The 20539-nt window shown below is 42.8% G+C and overlaps 1 protein-coding gene across 1 annotated transcript in view; it reads right to left on the bottom strand.

The window, feature by feature from the left end:
- Nucleotides 1-20539, bottom strand: part of DNAH14 (dynein axonemal heavy chain 14) — a 526180-nt gene that overhangs the window by 604 nt on the left and 505037 nt on the right. The window contains exons 80-85 of the mRNA XM_045397720.2: nt 18541-18704; nt 17274-17470; nt 10024-10136; nt 8590-8729; nt 6002-6162; nt 107-253 (exon numbers count right to left, since the gene is read on the bottom strand). Coding sequence (XP_045253655.2) covers nt 107-253; nt 6002-6162; nt 8590-8729; nt 10024-10136; nt 17274-17470; nt 18541-18704 — 922 coding nt within the window. The remainder of the gene's footprint in view (nt 1-106; nt 254-6001; nt 6163-8589; nt 8730-10023; nt 10137-17273; nt 17471-18540; nt 18705-20539) is intronic.

The following is a 20539-nucleotide window of genomic DNA, read 5'->3' as shown; positions in this document are numbered from 1 at the left end:
CACATCTCCCTTGTGAAATTGTAGGGAATGGGAATAAGAGTAGTTTGTATATTACCGAAGGAATGCCCAGAGGTTTAGGATTTCAGGATAATAGCAGGGTGGTTACCTTTGTTGGCAAAAAGTGTATGTCGGGAAAATCACAGCACATCTCCAGAGGCAGCGAGTCTTCCAGTATCTTTTGTTCGCGATTCCATCTTGCCCCCTCGATGAATAAACCAAAAATGTAAACTCCAGTGGGAGAGGAATCCAAGCCCTAAGACGGAAGAGAGGTGGGGTCAGGGGTCCCCAGGAGAAGCAGCGACCAACCAGAGGCTCCGTCCGGAACTGAGCCGATGCATCCAGAGGGGATCGTCCTGCCTAAGGCATGTTGCCCCAAGTTCTAAGGTGAATGCTTCATTTTTTTTTTCCTATTCTGAGTGCTTTAAAAACGTTACAGGCTTAGGTGTATCTATATAATCATCCTGAACTGAAATATATGTATTTTTTCCATGACGCTCTTCCTCAGCATGAAGACAAATACCTTCAAACACAATAAAGATGCAAATTTCTACAACTGTAATTGTGTAGCCTAGCTTTTTAGGAGAGAGCAAGAACAGTTACAAAAGGTGACAGAGTACACTGTGTTCAAACGTCACTTACCTTTACCATAGTGGCCACAACTACTGTCAAGGCTCTAGAAATGTAAAAAAGGTAGAAGAGGGTTTTTTTTTTTTTTTTTTTTTTTTGATACGGAGTCTCGCTCTGTTACCCAGGCGGGAGTGCAATGGTGCGATCTTGGCTCACTGCAACCTCCGCCTCCCTGGTTTTGGTGGTTCTCCTCAGCCTCCCGAGTAGCTGGGATTACAGGAGCACACCACCAAACCCACCTAATTTTTTGTATTTTTAGTAGAGATGGGTTTCGCCATGTTGGCCAGGCTGGTCTCGAACTCCTGACCTCAAGTGATCCGTCCCCCTTGGCCTCCCAAAGTGCTGGGATTACAGGTGTGAGCCACCACGCCTGGCCAGGTTCCATATATTTTTGAATGATACAGGTTAAATAGATGATTACATTTTAATGATAAAGGGTTAAGTAAAATGAGTTTCTGATGAGGTCTGTGAAGTAGAAAATTTAGTTGCCTGCAGCTCCAATTCCAGGTGACTCCAGGTGTGCCTAAGGTGGGCCTGTGAAGCCACATGCTCTCCTACAGGTGTGCTGGAGGGATGCCCAGCCTGGAGGAGCTGGCGGCCAAGTACCTGGCCACCCTGGAGGGCTCTGCCATCTTCTCTGATGGGGCAGGTCTCTGAAGAGAAGGGGTGGGCACCGCTGTCCTGAGCTCCCCCTTGATGCAGCCTGGGCCAGCTTGTTGACACAGGGGCGGCAGTGTGGAAGAGCCTGTGCTGTGCCTGGTGACGCCTTCTGTGTTGTCCACTCTGGAATGTGACTACCTGGAGGTGCAAGCTGAACTCATATTAAGCACTTCCTATTTTGGCTTATTCTATAAAAGAATTTTGGCTGGGCGCGGTGGCTCATGCCTGTAATCCCAGCACTTTGGAAGGCTGAGGCGGGCAGATCACGAGGTCAGGAGATTGCGACCATCCTGGCTAACACGGTGAAACACCGTCTCTACTAAAAATACAAAAAATTGGCCAGGCGTGGTGGTGGGCACCTGTAGTCCCAGCTACTCGGGAGGCTGAAGCAGGAGAATGGCATGAACGCGGGAGGTGGAGGTTGCAGTGAGCTGAGATCACGCCACTGCAGTCCAGCCTGGGCGACAGAGTGAGACTCCATCTCAAAGAAAAAAAAAAAAGAATTTTACTGGGAATTGCTTTGTATAATGATTTTTACTTCTCTTCCCCTTAACTTATATAAATGCAGATTTTCCTGTGCTGCATTTGTTCTAGTGTTGTCCTTTCCTAACCATCTTGGAAGAAGTTAATCTAACGCATTTGACAACGTCACTTCCATTTATACTTGGCGTAACTTGGTCATAGCTTACATGGGTTTTTCCTCTGAAAAACCTAAACTGTAGGTAATTTGTAAACAGCCCCTTTTGGAGTGATTTAACTCTTCAAAGAGCCACTCAGAATAAATGAAAGTAATCTTACTTCAACTCAGTGGAAGCTGGTTCTTTGTATAAAGCAGAGATAACTGAGAACATCTGATTAGATGGATAGAGGCAAAAAGTAAAGTTAGGCGGGCAGTCCATACTCCTGCACTCCCCCTGTGAGTCATAAGTAAAGGCCCTGGTGCACATCTGCCTCTTGTAGCCTTTTCATGTCTAATGGGTTATGTAGGAAGAGGTTAGGCTATGGGTGTAGAGTCAGCTAGACTTGGGTTCAAAGCTTACGATCTGCCTCTTGGAACCTTAGTTTCCTGACCTACAGAATGAGGATAATTTGTGAGGATTAAATAATGCAGGTAAAGAGCTTAGCACATAGTACTCAGTCATTGTGGGCTAGTAAGCATCAGTGCCATCATTATCAGGCAGATTGGGATCTTCTGGAGGGCAGGAGCTTTCTTTTGTTCACCTCAGTATTTCCAACAGTCAGAGCAGTTTTGGACCCATACTTTCAAGTGAGTGAATTAATAAACAGTTGGGTAAACCTCAAGTCGAAAACACATCTGAACCTGAGCTTTCTTCCACGTCAGTACTCTTGCCAAGCGGTCACCTGATTTCTCCTAAAGCTCCAGTGACAGGCCACTCCCTGTCTATAAAAGGACACTCCACCATCATCATCAATTTAGATCAACTGCATGTGTCTTCTCCTTGGGGCTCCCCCTGGTTGGAGTTCTAGCAGAATTAAGAGTCTAGTTCTTCATGTATCACCCTTTTCAATATTTCTTTTTCTCCTCAGTCTTTTGCCTTGTAGGACAAACTCTCCCAGTTCCATCCTTCTTCTGACATGTTTCTAACATTCACTAATTCTGGGTAGTCTCGGAATCATCTTCAGTGCAGTCTGATGAGTGCTAAGGAGAGGAAGACCAGGACTGGACCAAGAGGCCAAACAGCATGAGTGTCCACCACCTCCTCCCACCCCAAATCCCAGAATGCATCTATAAAAGCACTGGAAAACAAGAAGTATCCCCAGTGGACCAGAAACTGTGAGATCCCTAAAGACAGAAGGCAGACAGGATTAGAATAAGGAAACCACCATTAATAATATGCACAATAAAAACTAAAAACATCACCCTCTTCAAGCCCCCCCACCCCAATCCTATAGAATAATATCACATAAAATATTGATACAAAAATCTTGAAAAAATATTACAATTAAGATGATTCAACCTTAGGATCTTTTAATAAATCATATTGATAAAAGTGATAAATTATGTGATAATCTCCATAAACCCTGAAAAGCTCTCTCATCACATTTAGCTTCCATTCTTCATTAAAAAAATTCCTAATATAGGAATCATACCTTATAACAAAGTACACTCCAGATAGTTCTATGTAATCCACTATGTTAATGAGATAAAGGATAAAAATGATCTGATTATTTCAATAGAAACAGGCCCAGGCATATAGAATTATTTGATCTATGACAAAGTTGAAGTAGGGAAAGGGCCATTTCAATGAAAAATAAATGGTGCTGAGTCAGTTGGGTACCCATATGGAACCAAAAGAACTTTGATCTCACCTCACACCATACACAACTCAATTCTACTTTTTTTTTTTGAGACAGAGTCTCACTCTGTCGCCCAGGCTGGAGTACAGTGGCACAATCTTGGCTCACTGCAACATCTGCCTCCCAAGTTCAAGTGATACTCCTGCCTCAGCCTCCCAAGTAGCTGGGATTACACGTGCACACCACCAAACCCGGCTAATGTTTTGTATTTTTAGTAGAGATGAGGTTTCGCCATGTTGGCCAGGCTGGTCTCGAACTCCTGACCTCAGGTGATCTGCCTGCCTCGACCTCCCAAAGTGCTGGGATTACAGGTGTGAGCCACCATGCCTGGCCTTCAATTATATATAGATCATAGAAAATGAGAGGTAAAGCAATATAGTTTCTAGAAGGTAACAGGAGAATATTTTCATGAACTTAGTTTAGGGTAGGCAAAGATTTCTTAAACAGAACATAAAAAAGCATTAACCCTAAATAAAAGATGGAGACACTGGACTTCGTTACAACAAAAAAGTTTTTGTTAATCAAAAGACACCATTAAGAAAGTGATTTGGACAGTGGGAGAAGATGCTTTCAACACATTCAACACATGTATCTGATAGCATATGTTCAGAATATACAAGAATTTCTATAAATCAATAAGACAAAAGCAGTTCACAGTCTTGAACAGAAACTTCACAAAAGAGGAGATCCAAATATCAATAGTCATTTTAAAAGGTGCCCAACTTCATTAATCATCAAGGAAATGCAAATTAAAATCATAAAGATACATCACTGCAGCTGGGCGCGGTCACTCACGCCTGTGATCCCAGCACTTTGGGAGGCTGAGGCGGGCGGATCATGAGGTCAGGAGATCGAGACCATCCTGGCTAACACGGTGAAACCCCGTCTCCACTAAAAATACAAAAAAATTAGCCGGGTTTGGTGGCAGGCACCTGTAGTACCAGCTACTCAGGAGGCTGAGGCAGGAGAATGGCATGAACCCAGGAGGTGGAGCTTGCCAGCCTGGGCAACAGAGCAAGACTCCATCTCAAAAAAAAAAAAAAGATATATCACCGCACGTCCACTAAAAATACCAAGTAAATGTTGGCAGGGCTATGGAGCAATCTTCTACATTACTGGTGGGCTTGTGGATTGGTACAACCACGTTGAAAAACCATTTGGCAGTATCTACACCAAAGCTAAACATAAATATATGGCTATGTATGACCCTCAATTTATTTAATCATGAGCTCCATAACAACATTTGTGTCAGTGACAGACCACATATACCAGGCTGGTCCTATAAGATTATGATGGAGCTGAAAAATTCCTATTGCCTAGTGATGATGTAGAGCAATGCATCTATGAATTTCCATGTGTAGAAGTGTTTGGGTACACAAATTACTTACCATTGTGTTACACTGCCTGCAGTGTTCAATACAGTAACATGCTGTACAGGTCTGTAGCCTGGCAGCAACAGGCTATCCCATCTAGCCTAGGTAAGCAGTAGGCTATGCCATGTAGGTTTGTGGAAATACATTCTTAACAATGCATTTCTCAGAACATATCCGCATTGTTAAGTGGTACATGATTGTATTTATTTATTTATTATTATTTTTTTCAATTCTTTTGGTTATAGCCAACCTAATGGGTGTAAAATGGTATTTCATTATTATTTTGATTTGCATTTCTCTGACTAAAAATATTGAGCATCCTTTCACATTCTTTTTTTTTTTTTAAATCTTTAAACCAACCTCTCCCAACCCTGTCCCCTCTTCCTCTCCAGCATTAGTCCTGGAGCAGAAAAATAGATTCCCAGAACAAATTGGAATTTAGAAAATGACAACCGTGGCCCTTCAAATCAGTGGGGACAGTGGCGTGAGTGGCAGGGCTGGGGTGTGTGGTGCATCTGGCTCACTGGTGCTGTGTACTCTGCTCCAGCCCAAGCTGCCTCCATGGGTCCCACTTGCTGCACTGCTGAGGGCCGGGTAGGTGCAGGTTTTCACTTGGCACCTGCCTGAGCTCTGAAATAAGCCAGTTGGTGGGGGCAGGCATTTCAGCCAAGAGCAGCGAGGACAGGTTTGCCCCCTGATTTAAAATATCACCTTTTAATCCTGACCTCAGCAGCATTCTGTCTTCATTTATAATAGGGGACACTTAGAAAGTCTGTTGATTATATTAACTTAAATCTTTTATTCACGATTTATAATCTTTTTTTCCTCCCGCCTCAAGGAAGAGAGTGGGAGACATGAAGTCTGAGGGCATTTGGACTTGAAGCAGGGCTGTACCTTGTCGATCTGCCTCTCTTGTGCCTGGAACATGGTAAGTGCTGAATAAAGGTTTGTAGAGGGCATAACTGATTGAATAAATGAATGAATGAATGATTACCCTTTCTAATCTTTGAATATTCCAGTACCTTAAATGCTCTCCTGACTATATTGAGTTTCTTTGGCATAAATACGGAGAACTTCTCATCCTTGTCAGTGGTGTCGGAAATCACATGGTGGGTGAAGGTGAGGGTATCCACAGAGATTCCTCGGGACCTCCCATAGTCTTGAAGCACAGCAGCAAGAAAGGCTTTGGAGAAGAACACACACCATCAAGTTCCTTGTGAGTCTCAGGGCCTCCTGCTGGGGTTAGCAACAATGATGTCTCATGGCGAAGGAAGGGAAGAGTGGAAGAAAAAGAGAGAACAAAAGAGATGGGCTGGGCGGGAGCAGAGGGCCAGTTCACCCACCCTCTTAGGCCTTGTTGACTTTGGTCTGGCCAGCTGCAGGAGCCTCCTGGTGAATGGGGGCTGTTTTTCAAGGCCAGCACCCCTCCTGTATTCATTGTGGGGATAGACAGGCTGTAAATTCTGAGACCCTCTCCATTTCTGAGCCAATCTTGGCTGATGATCATACCTCATCCTCTCAGCAACAAAGATGGGACCCGGGGCAACTACAAGACCAAGTGTGTCAGAGTCTTCCTCAAGAAATGACATACGAACACTGGGAAAAGGGAGGTTCTATTGCCTCTAGGGTTGCTGAGGTGCTTGTGGCGATGATTCCCCCTGGGTGCATGGAGAAAGGCTACCTGCAGTAGGAAAAAAATGAGAACATCTCGAACTCACCATGCCTGTCACTACAATCCCCATCAGCCCGCTCCTCTCCCTGTGCTCTGTATTTCAGTGAATGATGCCAGCAGCCACCCAGCTTTCCAAGCCAGAGACTTACGAGTCATGCTTAATCTCCTTCTCCCCTCTACCCCTGTCCTTCCAAACACAGAGTCCAGTTGGGTCTGCTTCCTAAATGCCCCCTACTCCCCGCTTCTGCTCACTACCACTACCCTACTCTGATCACCACCAGCTCTTGCCTGGAGAATAAAGCAGACTCCTTATTTTATTTATTTTTTGACGAGACAGGGTCTTGCACTGTTGCCCAGTCTGGAGTACAGTGGCACGATCATGGCTCACTGCAGCCTCGACCTCCTGGGCTCAAGCAATCCTCCTGTCTCAGCCTCCTGAGTAGCCGAGATTACAGGTGTGCACCACCACACCTGGCTAATTTGCAGACTCCTTAAATGACCAGGACCCAGTCTTGTTCTTCTCCAATGTACCCCTGCCCTTCTTCCTTCCTGTAGCTGCTGGATCATAACCTCTCTGGCCTGAAACACTTCAGGCCATCCTGTGGATGGAGTCAACTCTCTCAGTGTGTCTTACACAGCCCTGGGGACCAACCGTGCCCAACTCTGCAGCTGCACCATTCTCCCTTTTGTGGTCTTTTGTTTTGGCCATAATGAACATTTGGTTTCTCCTAGTGCAAATGGTGTTTTCTCTAGTAAGAATGCTGTCCCTGCTTAGTCCAGTCATTGAAACACTCAACTTTTTAAGTCAGGCTGAGTTCAAATCTTGACTCAGTCACCTATTAGTTTCCCCCACTCCCCTCCAGAATCATTTCACTCAGTAGTGGAGTGACCTTGGATGAGACTCTCAACTTTTTGCTAGTGATATGACTTGGGGCAAATTTCTTAACTTCTCTGTGCTAAGGTTTTCTCTCTGAAAACAGGGATAGTTACAGTAACAACCTCATAAGATTGCCATGAGAATTAAATGTCTTATCCCTTTTATACAAAATCCTCAGAACAGTGCATGGCACCCAGTAAATACCAAGTAAGCTCCACGAATTATTCTCTTCTTCCTCTGTTCGCACCTGGATAATACTTAATTGGTAGCAAGATTCAAGACTCATCCTAGACGTTATTTCCTTAGTGGGCTTCCCTGGTTCTTAGTGAAGGTTCCTCTGTTTTATGCTCCACAAGTACTGATCCATTCATATATTCTATTCAGAATGCCATTCATTCATTCTTCAAATATTTATTGAGAGCTTTGTGCGTGTGTGTGTGCGCTGGGGACTGTATCAGGTGCTAGGGACACCACAGAACTGAAAACAGACCTGGTTCTTGCCTTCATGGAGCTCACAGCCCAGTGTCACCCCTTTACAACTCTCTTTCCATCCCCCAACCACACATCGTTGGAATGCACTCCGGTTCATGTCTGCCTTCCCTGCTGGACATTTGTGCTGAGCAGGTCGGGCCTAGGTCCCAGCAAACATTCAGTCATCAAATCTTGTTACAGAAATAAATGAATGAATGGCTGAAGCTCAGAGTCAATCTTGTGAAGCTGCCCATCTCCGCCCCTTTGTCATGGCCTTTGGAGGGGCTGGGTGCTAGTGTTGACTTTTGACATCACAGGAGCAGTGGCCAAGAGATGAGACAGTGACCTGTCAAGGCGCAGGTGAAATCTGATAGGGGTGGGTGGATTTGGCATGTGAGGAGGTTGGGGTGAGGGAAGGAAGTGGGTGGGGAGGGAGAAGAGACTGCTCTAATCCACACTAGAGACCCAGACACCTGTGGAGGCGCAGGTGTTGTCATCCTAAAGGGGAGGGTGAAAGGGTGAGTGACAGACGGGCTGAGTGCAGACTTGTCTGGGCCAGGTGTGGAGCTGACCTTGGTTCTAATGCTCACCTTGTGGAAAGAAGAAAGCTGGGAGCCAGTATCTTGAAGGAAATCCCTCAAGGAAATTGTTCTCTGACTCCTCAGGGTGTTTGCGTTTTTGGCTAGATGATGGAATAGACTGCTTCCAAATTGTGACAAATCTCATATACCTAGTGGAAGGCAGACCACAGGTTGAGGGGTTAAGGTCATAATAATTGCACAGCTTTGGGTGATGTGGGCCATTTCCTCCAGTCCCTCCCCTCCCAGGGCACTTCTTTTACTTTTCATTTCAACTCCCCCAATGCAGGACTTTTATCAGGTCCTTGAATGGAAGCCAGCTATGATTTTAAGCTCATGAGGGAAAAGGGGGACCACAAAGGCTGCAAGGCCACAGATTTGGGTAACAAGAGATGTCATTATTATAGTGAGAATCCTGCCTGCGCCTTGTGGAATCTCATTTGTTGTTTTTGAGGCACAGACTTCTCCCAAAGGATATAAAGAAATGTGGGTCAGATGTCTGCAGTGCTGCTGCTACACTTATAGTTAAACGGTGTAGGAGGCAGCTTGGCACAGACTTTGGAACCAGTTCTGGGTTTGAATCTCAATACTTTCATGTTCTAGTTGTGAAGCCTTGGGCATTTCATGTCCTTGGACTCAGTTTCCTCATCTCTAAAATGGGGATGATGATAATGATAGCACCTACTTCACATCACAGGGCTGCTGTGAGAACTGAGTGGACTGCTGTGAGTAAAGCTCCTAGAGAAATGCACCATATCCTGTGAGGCACTTGCTAGATGTCGCTACTCTAATGCTTCTCCAGCTATTTTTATTGTAACTACAAACACATTTAAAAATTACATGTGGCTAGGCGTGGTGGCTCATGCCTGTAATCCCTGCACTTTGGGAGGCCAAGGCAGATGGATCACTTGAGGTCAGGAGTTCAAAACCAGCCTGGCCAACATGGTGAAACCCCGTCACTACTAAAAATACAAAAAATGAGCTGGGCATGGCGGCAGGTGCCTGTAATCCCAGCTACTAGGGAGGCTGAGGTAGGAGAATCGTTTGAACCCAGGAGGCGGAGGTTGCAGTGAGCCGAGATTGTGCCACTGCATTCCAGCCTGGGTGATAGAGCGAGACTCTTGTCTCAAAAAAAAAAAAAAAAAAAAAAAAATTACATGTAACTAATTATTTCCTTTCACATTTCACCCTGTGCATTTCTTAGGAAAGAGAAATGTACTATGTTGTAGTCATAACTCTGTCTCTTGGAGTGGAGGGAGTTTACTCAAGACTCAACATTATTAGGTTCCCACTTTCTCAGCTCAAACAGAAGACAAGAATCCTGCCCTTGCTTAATTCACATGTAACTGTGACAACCCAAGGAGACCAGGCATGGGAAATGATGTCATAAACCTTTGGGCTTTACGCAAAAATGAGGAAGAAATGTAAAGCAGCTTTCATCCATACCGACGCTGTATTGCAGTATAAGCCACTTTGGCCCAAGTATTGAAGAAATTCAGTCGCTGGATGAGATCATCAATCCAGGAACTCAGTGGCTTACATGATCTGTAGGCGTGTTTCTGTTGGGATGTAAAGACAGTCACATCATTTTTTTTCCTTGTCTTTGGGGTCATTAGGAACATTTCTGCAAACCTTGGTAATAGACTCAAGTGCCAGGCAGAAATAACTTCGCAGGAGAATGTCATTTTCCAACTGAAAGCACATAATGAAAAGTCTAAACCTTATTACCAGGGCAAAACAACATTATCTTAACAGTGTTTTGGATAAAACGCTTGGAAGCTTCCATCCTGGCTGAAGGCTTTTATCACTCTTCTCAAATCTTTTCATTTTCTCACCTTCTTTCCTCCTCTCTGGGGAGATTACCTTCACATGCTATTAGGTATGAGCAATTTCAGCTTCCCGGCCTTCCCCTATACAAAGTTCTATAAATCCCACCCACTGTCTACTCCCTTACCTACCTTTGCCTTCCAGTTCTGAGCCTAGCTGCCCCTGCCCTTGCCCCTGTGGATTCAGCTTTCCATTCTCTAGCCCTGTTTATTAACGCTCCCTTCCATCTTAACTACACGAACCACCCAACACTCAATCCTACCTGTTTGTTGCAAGTGGGGAGGAGGAGACCCTTGCAGCCCTCTAGCCTATTTCTCCTTTTGTTTACTGTCCCCTCTTCTGGAGTCTTCATTAGAAATCACAAGCGACCTTCATTTTCCATCTTCAAGCCTCACTCCCCGCACTATATCCTCTGCAGCTTTTGACGGACCTCATTGCTTCCTCCTGCTCTCTCCCCTAGGCTTCTGTGACTAGACTCCATCCTGGCTTTCTCTTGAATTCTCCAACTACTTCTTTTTAGGTCCCATTCATTGGCACCTCTTCTTCCCTCCCTCGAGGCTGGTGTTGCCTGGAATCCTTTCAGCCCTCTTCTCTTGCTACTTTATATTCCCTCTCCCAGATTGAATCCATGGCTCTGTCTAGGTTGGCGACACCAAGCACTCGCTTTGCAGCCCGTGCTCTTGTCCCATTGCTTTTCTTATTTATTTATTTATTATTATACTTTAAGTTCTAGGGTACATGTGCACAACGTGCAGGTTTGTTACATATGTATACATGTGCCATATTGGTGTGCTGCACCCGTTAACTCGTCATTTACATTAGGTATGTTTTCTAATGCTATCCCTCCCTGCTCCGGTCTCCCCACAATAGGCCCCGGTGTGTGAGGTTCCCCTTCCTGTGTCCAAGTGTTCTCATTGCTCAATTCCTGCCTATGAGTGAGAACATGCAGTGTTTGGTTTTCTGTCCTTGTGATAGTTTGCTCAGAATGATGGTTTCCAGCTTCATCCATGTCCCTACAAAGGACATGAACTCATCCTTTTTTTATGGCTGCATAGTATTCCATGGTGAATATGTGCCACATTTTTTTTTTTTTTGAGACGGAGTCTTGCTCTGTTGCCCAGGCTGGACTGCAGTGGCCGGATCTCAGCTCACTGCAAGCTCCGCCTCCCGGGTTTACGCCATTCTCCTGCCTCAGCCTCCCGAGCAGCTGGGACTACAGGCGCCCGCCACCTCGCCCGGCTAGATTTTTGTATTTTTTAGTAGAGACAGGGTTTCACCGTGTTAGCCAGGATGGTCTCGATCTCCTGACCTCGTGATCCGCCCGTCTCGGCCTCCCAAAGTGCTGGGATTACAGGTTGAGCCACCGCGCCCGGCCTGTGCCACATTTTTTAATCCAGTCTATCACTGATGGACATTTGGGTTGGTTCTAAGACTTTGCTATTGTGAATAGTGCCACAATAAACATATGTGTGCATGTGTCTTTGTATTACAGCAGCATGCTTTATAATCCTTTGGGTATATGCCCAGTAATGGGATGGCTGGGTCAAATGGTATTTCTAGTTCTAGATCCTTGAGGAATCGCCACACTATCTTCCACAATGGTTGAACTAGTTTACAGTCCCACCAACAGTGTAAAAGCATTCCTGTTTCTCCACATCCTCTCCAGCACCTGCTGTTTCCTGACTTTTTAATGATTGCCATTCTAACTGGTGTGAGATGGTATCTCATTGTGGTTTTGATTTGCATTTCTCTGATGGCCAGTGATGATGAGCATTTTTTCATGTGTCTGTTGGCTGCATAAATGTCTTCTTTTGAGAAGCATCTGTTCATATCCTTTGCCCACTGTTTGATGGGGTTTTTGATTTTTTCTTGTAAATTTGTTTAAGTTCTTTGTAGATTCTGGATATTAGCCCTTTGTCAGATGGGTAGATTGTAAAAATTTTCTCCCACTCTGTAGGTTGCCTGTTCACTCTGATGGTAGTTTCTTTTGCTGTGCAGAAGCTCTTTAGTTTAATTAGATCCCATTCGTCAATTTTGGCTTCTGTTGCCATTGCGTTTGGTGTTTTAGTCATGAAGTCCTTGCCCATGCCTATGTCCTGAATGGTATTGCCTAGATTTTCTTCTAGGGTTTTTATGGTTTTAGGTCTAACATTTAAGTCTTTAATTGATCTTGAATTAATTTTTATATAAGGAGTAAGGAAGGGATCCAGTTTCAGCTTTCTACATATGGCTAGCCAGTTTTCCCAGCACCATTTATTAAATAGGGAATCCTTTCCCCATTTCTTGTTTTTGTCAGGTTTGTCAAAGATAAGATGGTTGTGGATGTGTGGTATTACTTCTGGGAGCTCTGTTCTGTTCCATTGGTCTATATCTCTGTTTTGGTTCCCGTACCATGCTGTTTTGGTTACTGTAGCCTTGTAGTATACTTTGAAGTTAGGTAGCATAATGCTTCCAGCTTTGTTGTTTTGGCTATGATGATCTTGGCAATGAGTGTTCTTTTTTGGTTCCATATGAACTTTAAAGTAGTTTTTTCCAATTCTGTGAAGAAAGTCATTGGTAGCTTGATGGGGATGGCATTGAATCTATAAATTACCTTGGGCAGTATGGCCATTTTCACAATATTGTTTCTTTCTATCCATGAGCATGGAATGTTCTTCCATTTGTGTCCTCTTTTATTTCATTGAGCAGTGGTTTGTAGTTCTCCTTGAAGAGGTCCTTCGCATTCCTTGTAAGTTGGATTCCTGGGTATTTTATTCTCTTTGAAGCAATTGTGAATGGGAGTTCATTCATGATTTGGCTCTCTGTTTGTCTGTTATTGGTGTATAAGAATGCTTGTGATTTTTGCACATTGATTTTGTATCCTGAGATTTTGCTGAATTTGCTTACGAGCTTAAGAAAATTTTGGGCTGAGATGATGGGGTTTTCTAAATATACAATTGTGTCATCTGCAAACAGGGACAGTTTGACTTGCTCTTTTCCTAACTGAATACCCTTTATTTCTTTCTCTTGCTTGATTGCCCTGGCCAGAACTTCCAAGACTATGTTGGATAATAGTGGTGAGAGAGGGCATCCCTGTATTGTGCCAGTTTTCAAAGGGAATGCTTCCAGTTTTTGCCCATTCAGTGGGTTTGTCATAAATAACTCTTATTATTTTGAGAGACGTCCCATCAATACCAAGTTTATTGAGTGTTTTTAGCATGAAGGCTGTTGAATTATTTTGAAGGACTTTTCTGCATATATTGAAATAATCATGTGGTTTTTGTCTTTGGTTCTGTTTACATGATGGATTACATTTATTGATTTGTGTATGTTGAACCAGTCTTGCATTCCAGGGATGAAGCCAACTTGATCATGGTAGGTAAGCTTTTTGATGTGCTACTGGATTCGGTTTGCCAGTATTTTACTGAGGATTTTTGCATCGATGTTCATCGGGGATATTGGTCTAAAATTCTCTTTTTTCGTTGTGTCTCTGCCAGGCTTCAGTATTAGGATGATGTTGGCCTCATAAAATGAATTAGGGAGCATTTCCTCTTTTTCTATTGATTGGAATAGTTTCAGAAGGAATGGTACCAGCTCCTCCTTGTACCTCTGGTAGGATTCGGCTGTGAATCTGTCTGGTCCTGGACTTTTTTTGGTTGGAAGGCTATTAATTATTGACTCAATTTCAGAACCAGTTATTGGTCTATTCAGGGATTCAACTTCTTCTTGGTTTAGTCTTGGGAGGGTATATGTGTCCAGGAATTTATCCATTTCTTCTAGATTTTCTAGTTTATTTGCGTAGAGGTGTTTATAGTATTCTCTGATGGTAGTTTGTATTTCTGTGGGATCAGTGGTGATGTCCCCTTTATTATTTTTTATTGTGTGTATTTGATTCTTCTCTCTTTTCTTCTTTATTAGTCTTGCTAGTAGTCTATCGATTTTGTTGATCTTTTCAAAAAACCAGCTCCTGGATTCATTGATTTTTTGAAGGGTTTTTTGTGTCTCTATCTCCTTCAGTTCTGCTCTGATCTTAGTTCCCACACAATAGTAATGGGAGACTTTAACACCCCACTGTCAACATTAGACAGATCAATGAGATAGAAAGTTAACAAGGACACCCAGGAGTTGACCTCAGCGCTGCACCAAGCAGAGCTAATAGACATCTACAGAACTCTCCACCCCAAATCAACAGAATATACATTCTTCTCGGCACCACATCGCACTTATTCCAAAATTGACCACATAGTTGGAAGTAAAGCACTCCTCAGCAAATGTAAAAGAACAGAAATTATAACAAACTGTCTCTCAGACCACAGTGCAATCAAACTAGAACTCAGGATTAAGAAACTCACTCAAAACAGCTCAACTATATGGAAACTGAACAACCTGCTCCTGAATGACTACTGGGTACATAACGAAATGAAGGCAGAAATAAAGATGTTCTTCGAAACCAATGAGAACAAAGACACAACATACCAGAATCTCTGGGACACATTTAAAGCAGTGTGTAGAGGGAAATTTATAGCACCAAATGTCCACAAGAGAAAGCAGGAAAGATCTAAAATTGGCACCCTAACATCACAATTAAAAGAACTAGAGAAGCAAGAGCAAACACATTTAAAAGCTAGCAGAAGGCAAGAAATAACTAAGATCAGTCCCGTTGCTTTTCAATAGCTCCACTTGAGAGCCCCTCTAGCTCCTCACACTTTCCATGTCCAAAATAGGATTTCTTCATCTGTTCCTTACACAGCATGTCTTTCTGCTCACCCTGTCTCTGAATGCACTAGTTCCTACCCATTTGTCCAAGCCGGACATTTCTACCTGACTCATCTTACCTCTTGTCACTCTGTCAAGTGAGCAATGGTCTCAGCCACATGTGACTGTACTTAGAGTGTACCAACTCAGCCGTGTTCTTTCAGCCTTACTTTGCACTTGTAGAGTCCTAGCTGTTTCACCACGGGGCTTGCTAAGAATGTAATAAGGCCTCTCTGCTTTTTAGTTTCCATATCTGTAAAATAAGGTCATTGGAGTGGGCGTTCCCTAAGAGCCTTTCAAGCTCTGAAGTCCTATGATTCTGGATGTGTTTCTACATCTCAATTTTTCATCACAGCTTATATTCAGTTTTAAGGAGTTATAATTGTTATTATTTACTCTTGTCTGTCTTCATGTTTTCTCATAGGTTTTAAAATAACTTCATTGAGACGTAACTCATATGCCATACAACTTACTTATTTAAAGGGTACAACAGTGTACAAGTTAATGGTTTTTCGTATAGTCACTGAGTTGTGCAACTACCACTGTAGTCAATTGTAGAACGTTTTCATGACTCCAAAAGAAAACCCTCTCAGCATCCATTCTCCAATTCTCTGTCACCCGCAAACCGAGGCAACCAATAATCTACTTTCTGTCACTATGGATTTGTCTATTCTGGACATTTCCTGTAAATGAAATGATATAATATATGGTCTTTTGTGATGGTCTTCTTACACTTAGCACAGAAGAACTACTGTTTTCAAGGTTTATCCATATGGTAGCCTGTGTCAGTACTTCATTCGTTTTGCTGGCTGAATAATATTTCATTATAGGGACATATCATATTTTATCCATTCATCAGACAATGGACATTTGAATTGTCTTCACCTTTTGGGTATTATAAATAATGCTGCCATGAACATTCATGTGCAAGTTTTTGTGTGGACTTTATTTATTTATTTATTTATTTATTTATTTATTTTTTGAGACGGAGTCTCCCTCTGTTGCCCAGGCTGGAGTGCAACCTGGAGAGGTTGGTTCACTCCAACCTCTGCCTTCTGGGTTCAAGCAATTCTCCTCCCTTAGCCTCAGAAGTAGCTGAGATTACAGGTACCCACCACCATGCCTGGCCATTTATTATTATTATTATTATTATTATTTTTAGTAGAGATGGGTTTCACCATGTTGGCCAGGCTGGTCTCGAACTCTTGACCTCAGGTGATCCACTGCCTTGGCCTTCCAGAGTGCTGGGATTACAAGCATGAGGCCCCATGCCCGACCTGGATTTATATTTTAATTTCTCTTGAGTATATTCCTAGGAGTGAAATTGCTGGGCTAAATGGTAAATCTGTTTAACTTTTTGAGGAACTACTGGACTATTTCCAAAGTAGCTGCACCATTTTTCATTCCCATGAGTGATGCATGAGGGTTCCAATTTCTCTCAATGCTTGTTTTTGTGTATTTTTAATTATCTCCATCTTAGTAGGTGTGAACTCGTATCTCATTGCGGCTTTGACTTGCATTTCCCCAAAAGCAAATGATGTTGAACATCTTTTCACATGTCTCCACAGGTTTTTAACCAGGTTTTTAATCTGGTATGGGATTCAGGGTTCTGGAAAAGGCCAGTGCTAATCCTAAGGGGAGAAGTTCATTTCTGGAGAAATAGTGTTTGAGTCCAACATCAAGCTTGTTAATTTCCTACTCTGTGCTGCCAGATCTTCTATGGCTTATCATTCCTGGTCTAATAAATTTTGTGTTTTTACAATCTGGTCTTCTGTTTAAGACCACAACCCAGCAATTTCTTCATCATTTTGTTTAGCTTTGTTTCTATTTTAAAAGCAATGAAACCTAACACTTAAAGTAACACCAAGAGTGCACCTACTTCGACATGAACTGCCATGATACATAGTTCACACACACACAGAGTGAGAACTACATGACGGTGCCGCCTGTGGCTAACGGTGACTGTTAAGAGGCACTCCAACTTCAGAGATGTGAAAATATGAAAAAGTATGTCAGCATCTTTTAAGAGTTACATATTTCATCACATAGATGCACCATTTACCTTCACCATTCCCTTGAGCTTGGACATTTATTTCAAGCAAGCAAGAAAATAGGAAATAATAATAATTGCTTACCTGCCACAATGTAGGCACTCTCATATTAAGAAAAGAATTAAGTATTTCCTCCAATTCTTGGGTGAGGATGATCTCTCCTTTTATAGCAAGTTGAAGATCTTTTAAGGATTTATGTATGACAAATAATAACTTATCAAATCGTTTAATTTCTTGCTTCAAAAAGGTTAGCAAGACACAATGGATAAGGGGGTCATGATCTGGATTTTAAAAAGAGATAAAATTTTGATATTTTATAGATTAAAAAGAGGCTTTACATGGAGAGACTTAGGCTTTGAAAGTTAAGGGAATTTCATGTATCTTGACCAGGGGTTGATAAACGTTTTCTGTAGAAGGTCAGATAGCAAACATTTTAGGGTATGGGGACCATACCACCTCTGAAAGCTACTTGACTCTCCCCTTGCGGTGTGGGTGCAGCCACACTATATACTGGTATAACCACACTATCTACTATGTGTAGATGCATAGACAATATGTCATGAGTAAGTGTGGCTGAGTTCCAGTAAGTTTTATTTATGGGCACTCAAATTTGAATTTCACATAACATTTATGTGTCACAAACTATATTTCTTCTTTTGATTTTTTTCAACCATTAAAAAAATGCAAAAGCCATTTTAGTTCACAGGCTGTACAAAAACAAATGCTTGGCTGGACTTGGCCTGTGAGTCCTAATTTGCCGACCTTTGATTGAGACTCAACAATAATACTGTTTTGATAGACTATTGCTCAATATTTGGTTCCCAAATAAACTTCTGCAAAGGGATAAAATATGGGTATTAAAATTTAACTGGGAAAATTATCATAGTCCAGCAATTTAGCCCCTTAGAGCTGGGTTTGGAGCCATCTCTGAGCAACCAGGCTTCCTCTGTCTTCCTGGGCCTGCCCTGATTCCCCTTAGCTTCTGAGTCAAGTGGTCTTTCAGCAGAAGGTCCATCTAAACCTCTGCTGTTCCAGAAGGCAGACAGGCAGAGAGACCAGGCACCTAAGAGCTCTTGAGAATCTCTCAAGCAGAGTTGCTGCTTTCTGGTTTGCTACACTTATTATTTCTTCACTTTTGATTTCAGTGCCACATGCTACCCACCCCCAAATAAAGCATGATTTTCTTTTGTGCTCTCTGTTTTTCAACTTGGAGAGAGGAGGCAGAGACTGAATTTTCCATCTTATCTCAGTCTTTTCATTTCTATGGAATTTTTGTCCTATCTTTACCTTACTCCTGATGCCAGAGTAAGTTTACCTTACTCCTGATGCCTTACTCCTGTCCCATGCTCACCTTCGAGATTTTTAGAAAGAGACTCCCAAATGGAGCTTGACATCATGCTCTTCAATGTGCTTGGAGTTCCAACAGCACTTTCTTCTTTCTCCACTGTCAGTGGCAGCCGCTTTAGCAAGTCGGATAGAATTTCCATCACCAGTTCATCCTTACTCTGCTCAGGTCTGCAAAAGAAACCAAGAAAAGAATGAGACACAGAACAGGAAGGGGGAGATGGGGAGAGATTTGTTAAAGGATTCAAGATTACTGGTAGACAGGAGGGATAAGTTTAGTGTTCTATACCACTGTAGGATGACTATAGTTAACAAAAATAGATTATATATCTTCAACTAGCTAGAAGAGAGGATACTGAAAGTTCCCAACACAAAGGATAAATGTTTGAGATGATGGACATGTGAATTGCCCTGATCTGATCACTATACATTGTATGTATTGAAACATCACTATGTACCCCAGAAATATGTACAATTATTATGTCAATTAAAAAAATAAAAATTGGCCGGGCGCAGTGGCTCATGCCTGTAATACCTGCATTTTGGGAGGCCGAGGTAGGCAGATCACTTGAGGTCAGGAGTTTGAGACCAGCCTGGCCAACATGGTAAAACCCTGTCTGTACTAAAAATACAAAAATTAGCCAGGCATGGTGGGCACCTGTAGTCCGAGCTACTCAGGATGCTGAGGCGTAAGAATCACTTGAACTCGGGAGGTGGAGGTTGCAATGAGCCAAGGTCGTGCCACTGCACTCCAGCCTGCGTGACAGAGCAAGACTCTATCTCAGAAAAAAAAAAAAAAAAAAAAAAAAAGAAAAGGAAAGGAAAATAAAAGAAATCAAGAGAATGACAAGCTACAGATCTATCTAATGTTAGAGGGCCCTCTGCTTAAATTCCATCTGAAGATAAACGTATCTTCACAGAACCGCAAAACTATACTATGGTATAGTTACAGAGACCATGGAATTCATTTTACAGATGAGAAACTGTCCAATGTATTTTAGACATTTGCAAGGAAATATGTATTATAAAAGCTTTGTTAGGATTTCTTTGTAAAATAATCATCTGAATGCATCTGCAAGACAATGAAAAAGAGGAGGCAACTAAACAGAGCATGCTGAAGCAGCTGCATGGAGGATCCCACTGCTTGCCCCATTCCTGTGTTGACATGAAGGGCTTCTTAATCACACAGTCCGTGGGTGGTGACAGGGGGAGTGTGTGTCCAGGCCTAGGTGAGGCTGCAATACTACACAAAACCACTAAACACTACAGCTGGAAGAGCTCTTTGGAATCCTTTTAAAGATGATGAAACCAGGGCCCAGGAAAGAGGGAAGACCTCCTTAGTTAGTGGATGAGTAGGAAATGGGGCACATCTCTTTTGAGTTCCCTCTCTCTGTTGTTCTGTTTACTAGTAGGGACTGATTTTTCTTTTTCTTTTCTTTTTTTTTGAGACGGAGTTTTGCTCTATCGCCCCGGCTGGAGTGCAGTGGTTCAATCTCGGCTCACAGCAACCTCTGCCTCCCGGGTTCAAGCAATTCTCTGCCTCAGCCCCCGAGTAGCTGGGATTATAGGTGCCCACCACCATGCCGGCTAATTTTTTTGTATTTTTAGTAGAGACGGGGTTTTACCATCTTGGCCAGGCTTATCTTGAACTCCTAACCTCATGATCCACCTGTCTCGGCCTCGCAAAGTGCTGGGATTACAGGTGTGAGCTACCGTGCCCGGCCAGGACTAATTTTTTAACAAACACTCCAGGTTTCACAGTCAAATGAATGTCATCCTTCAAGATAAGCAATAACCTTAAAGCTGCCATGAAGTATTTAGTCTAACAGTGCTGCTTTGGTACCAGTTTACAGAACACCTGAGGTCACATGGCTCCTTACTTTGTCATGATACTGTTTTGACTTTAAAGTTGATTTTCTCCATAGAATTCAATCCAGGTGGCTTCAAATAATTCAAAAGGTCAAAAGGTGTCAAAAATAAAACTTACCTTCAGAAGGCAAAGATTT

This window comes from Macaca fascicularis, chromosome 1 (genome assembly GCF_037993035.2).
Source record: "Macaca fascicularis isolate 582-1 chromosome 1, T2T-MFA8v1.1".
NCBI lineage: Eukaryota > Metazoa > Chordata > Mammalia > Primates > Cercopithecidae > Macaca > Macaca fascicularis.
Note: the sequence above shows the minus strand (reverse complement) of the source record. Positions and strands in the feature narration are given on the sequence as shown.